The sequence below is a fragment of the Rhea americana genome, unplaced genomic scaffold (assembly GCF_003343005.1).
Source record: "Rhea americana isolate MKP2758 unplaced genomic scaffold, rheAme1 scaffold_155, whole genome shotgun sequence".
Lineage (NCBI taxonomy): Eukaryota > Metazoa > Chordata > Aves > Rheiformes > Rheidae > Rhea > Rhea americana.
In genome coordinates this window covers 1,207,437-1,212,137 of record NW_028185650.1, presented here as the reverse complement: position 1 = coordinate 1,212,137, position 4,701 = coordinate 1,207,437, and the positions used below count along the sequence as shown (strand labels likewise).

The 4,701-nt window shown below is 43.0% G+C and overlaps 1 protein-coding gene across 1 annotated transcript in view; it reads right to left on the bottom strand.

Annotated features, from left to right (window-relative positions):
- Window positions 1-15, bottom strand: part of RIOX1 (ribosomal oxygenase 1) — a 2,022-nt gene extending 2,007 nt beyond the window's left edge. Inside the window, exon 1 of the mRNA XM_085299878.1 lies at window positions 10-15. Coding sequence (XP_085156004.1) covers window positions 10-15 — 6 coding nt within the window. The remainder of the gene's footprint in view (window positions 1-9) is intronic.
- Between the last annotated feature and the right edge of the window lie 4,686 nt (window positions 16-4,701).

Sequence of the window (4,701 nt, the reverse complement as noted above, 5' to 3'; positions counted from 1 at the left end):
GCCGCCCGCCGCCATGGCCGCGCCGCCCCGCCCCGCCGCGGCGCTTCCGCCGGGGCCGCGGCTCACGGCATCCGCCTGTGTCCCCGCCTGAGGAGGGCGAGGGCAGAAGAAAGCGCTAACGCGGGGGCCATGCGTTACGCCCTCCCTGGCTGGACTGCCTGCTTCCCGAGGCGGGCTGCACGCACTCGTGGCGAAGATCTCCCAGGAGGTGCAGGGCAGGGACGGCGGTCTGGAGGCCCGCAGCCGCCTCCCGCGCTCGTAGGGCCGGGGCGGCGGGATCGCTTCGTGGGGCTCTGCTGCACGAGGAGGAGAAATCAGAGCTGGATGGGGTCTAACTCTCCTCCCGGCCCTTTCTTGTGCTTCTAGTGGAGGTGGCCGGTGAAAGGCTACCTCCTCTTGAAGGATCTCCAGAACCAAAATGCTATCGTGTCATACTGTGGKTTTTTTTTATATATATATATATATAAAATAATCTGTACGCGCCCTTTGTTTGTCCTCTCCCCATTTCTCTCCTAGGCTTGAGGCTTTCCGGAACGGCACCGTCAGCGGCTTTGGAGGTGCTCTGAGAGCCTGAGGGCTGCTTGGCCGCTTCGGAGGCCGCAGGTTCAGCGCAAGGAGGCTTRTGCAGGGCCACGGAGAGGTGACGCAGCCAACAAGATCCAACTCGTGGSAAATGTGGAAAGCTGCAAGAATTTTTGCTGTCACACTAGGCTCGTGCTTTTCTGATCAAGAACAAGTTTCAATRGGAGAACTTCTCTGTGTTGTACTTTTTTGAGGATGAATCTTTGATGGAGTCAGATGATTTATGAGAATGGATTTTACAAAAGAATTTTGTCACCACCTGTTAGTGTAAAGCATTTAACTGGAGCAATTTAGCCATATTCTGGCTTACAAGGGTGCTATCAGCATCAAAAATAGGAATATCCTATCCAGCTTCACACAATGTGTTAAATAAGCAGCTAACACTCACAAGGCATGCTTGGGATGGTTGGGTGGGCAACTTGGCATAACAGGGCTGGATACACAGCTGAAGGGTGAGTTTTGACKTTCTTAAACTTCAGCATTGCCAGGATTTCAGCCCAAGTCTATATTTAATTTTGCACAGAGTTCAAGAGCATTTGTAGCAGAACTCATTAGTTAGGCCTAAATAAGGATGAGTTCAGCTGTTAAGTCTAATTCTAGAGCAGATTCAGATGTCTTAATGGTTTAAGATTTTTTGATTTGTCTAAAAAAAAATCATATCAACCTCTCAGTTAAACAGTGTCGAAGGGGTGCGCTTGCCAGCAGAGGTGCACTGGTGCTTTTATTTGCAGCTCCTGACTTCTGTCCAYACTTCAGATGATGAGCCCTGATTTGGAGATTGCTGTTCCACAGGGGGCTCATGTTCTGCACAAACATACAACAGRAAAACGCCTGCAAGTTGTGCTTTACATTGGTAGGTGAGGAAGTAAAATGTTTCAAGTTTCAGCTTCTGTTTTGATMCAAGAGGCCCAACTCTGTCTCAGTAAAGCCAGGCGATGTAAACTAGGATTTTTTGTCTCATTGAAAATAAACTCTGATACATCTCTGCTGGTTGAAAGGCACATCTCAGCCAACACCTATGTACATCATGCAGATTGTATAATTGTACCATGGCAGCRGCTCGTCCCAAACCATGTTACTTAGCCATGATACTGCTGCTTACTCAATCCTGCCTTCTCAGGATGCTACTATGGTTCAGTCTTGTTTAAGTGATTTCAGATGTGCACCCAAGTTTATCTGGAAATACCATAGATACCTTAAAGGAATCTAAATCATCTATGAGAAGTAAAAAGATACATACCAGCTGGTAAGAACTCARTGGAAGCCAGGTTCCTCTGATAAAAGATTATAAAGCTGTTTTTGAAAAAATAGATTTTGGGGATGAGAAGGTTTTTCCTCTGCTTCCACATCTCATCACTGTGTTAGAAGTGGCCCAAACAGATTTTGTATAAGATAAAATTATTTTCATTTCGGTTCCTTTTTTTCCCAGATAGAATTCTGCTGGTGCAACCTTTAGAGCAAAAGCTGGTATACCTGTGTAGGAAGAGCAAAAAGAGCAGAAAGCTGTTCTGATGAACTGTAGTGGTTTAGGTAAAAGTCCATTTTTGGGGCATAGGCAGTATTTTTGCCTCGGGTTTCTTGAACGTGTCCCGCCTTGCCAGTAGGGGGCAGATACAGAACAGTGGTTGAATGAAAACGGCTCCTGTGCTGGTACTTTGTATTGTTAGGGAAAGACCTCCTAAAAATACCGGAACATGAATATAGGCTTTTCTTGGCAAGATTACTGGTTTGTATGGGGTTTTAAATGTAAGGAGAGTGAAAGCAGTCTGTGTGTGCGCTGGAAGAGGAGGAAGGGTGAGCTCCGTGTTTCAGATCACTCTTTGTTTTCCAAGGTGAAGCCCTGCTCACCAGAATAATCTTATCATCTGAAACTGTTTCAACAGAACTGGGCCCTTAGCAAAACCAAGATGCCGACTCTGAGATATGGTAGAAGCTAGACTATTGTATGCTTTAATTATATGTAAGCATGGCTAAATAGGCTTGGGGTTGGGGGGAAAGGACATTTGAAAAATCTGGTGCTCTGAGTTGTGTTACTGTTTAATTTGCACTAGTGCAACTGATTCTTCTCAGAAGCTCAGCACTTCATGTAAAGTCTGATCTGAGTTACAGAAGAACAATTTTAACGACCACAGCGAAGCTGCTCTGGATGTTTACCAGTAGAGCGAGTTCAAAGTCTCATTGTGGGGCTGTGATCTTAACATGAATGTCACTTTCTATCATTGCAAGATGACAGACATTGGATTTTTTGATATATAACAAAGTCTGAAAGTGAAGGACATGGTGAAAAATAATAGTGGTGAAATCTCTATAATAATAAAATGTTTCTTGTGACAATTTAGCCTTTCTAATATTAAAAGCTTTCAAGAATAAAGAAGAACTTAGCTATTTTTCTGTGTAGTACACGAACGGATTTTGACCTAAGGCAAAAAGAGAGACTTTCAAGATCACGTTCTTAGATGGTTGTCTGAGAACAGCCAAAAGCTCTACATGCTGTTTTCATTCACTGCCCAGTATTTCAAGGAAGTTTGTCATAAGGGAAGATCAGTGTCACAAAGAACTCTTTAAATAAACAAGAGGAAAGTAGCACAGATCTCTGAATGATTAGGTGGTCCCCAGCTGCTGCTCACGTGGACATAGTAGCAACTGGAGGCTCAATTAAACTTCTTAATTAGAATTTAGAACAAAGTTATTCAGATTCTATGAACATATAAGCTGCATCGCCACGAGCCACACACATTTTATTTAAGGGGACACAAAAAATGTCGCGAGTACAACTTAGTAAGGAGGCACAAGTGACTTCCGAAGAAAGATGTAAATGGCATCTCAAAGAGGTGTAGTGTTAAATTGATATTTTGACCTTACTCCATTCACTGCTCAAAAAATTGAGGTCCTGAGTTTAAAGAGCAGTTCAGAGAAGGCCCGACCCTTGCAAAGGTATTAGCAGTCTTCACCAACCAGCAGAAAGAATAAGATTTTTTGCAGGACTGGGCCTGTGTCACATTTTTCACTTCTCTGTGTATTGTTTGGCATAATGTAAATTGTCCAGCACATTCTCTTTGTTCCTGGCAAACCATTAACGTAAACCAGTCACTTTTAGAAAGTTAAATCAAGTTTAATCCTTATTCTTACTTTGCTGGCAACCTACCTCCTGTACCGTCAATTTTGTCTGTGTGCCTAAAGCAATACCCAGTAAGGAAAAATAACATTTCAAGCCTTCAGTAACAGGTTTCATTAACCACAGCCTTGATAATATTTCTCATACAGCCCAGCAATATCCAGTATGCCATCCCTGTAAAGACACTGGGCAGGACTGTGAAACATACTTCCTCTTGTGAAAGCTGTAATGTTCACTGCCAGATAACAAGACTAAAAGCTGATTCAGGAACTGTTTCTCAAGAGCTATCCTCTGGCCCGCTCATCCGAGTGAATGCACTCACTCACTGAAGCATCTCTTGCCAGAACTTTTGGCATATCTCCAGCTGTTTCTCTCTTCTCAGTGATTTTCTTATTCAGTGACTGGTCTTGGTCTTTAATCCTGGCTATCTTGTACACAGAGCCCCACTGAGAAAATAAGCCTTCCTTGCCATGGAACAGTCTAATTAAAACAAATTTATAAAAATAGTAATTAAATGGGCCAGGCTCCCTATGAAATGATGCCCAATCATTTCCTCCTTTTTGGAGGAATTTTTGAAGCACACACATTTACCCTTGCCCTATATGATGGTAAAATACACACTAAAACGTAAATTAAATTAAATTAAATTGAAGCTGAAATTAGATAAAATTAGATAAAAACTGAGTTGTCACCTCTCATTCCCACTAGGATCCCAGTGTTCATTTTGTAAAGCGTTTCTGAAGTAGTTTTATGGGAATATTTCTGTTCTTAATACATGCCATATAATATTTGGTAGCATTGAGCAGATACCATTTGCAGGGACTCCATAGGCAGTGACTAAACACAAAGCTGCAGACTCCGAGACTCCAGGCTTCTTGCTTTGCAGCAGAGGGAGAAAAGTAAATAGCCACAAGGGCAAAATGTGCATCATAAAATGATGCAAAGAGAATCAGAATGAAATATTTGCCCTATAGGATTACTCACATAAGGACAATTGCGATAGA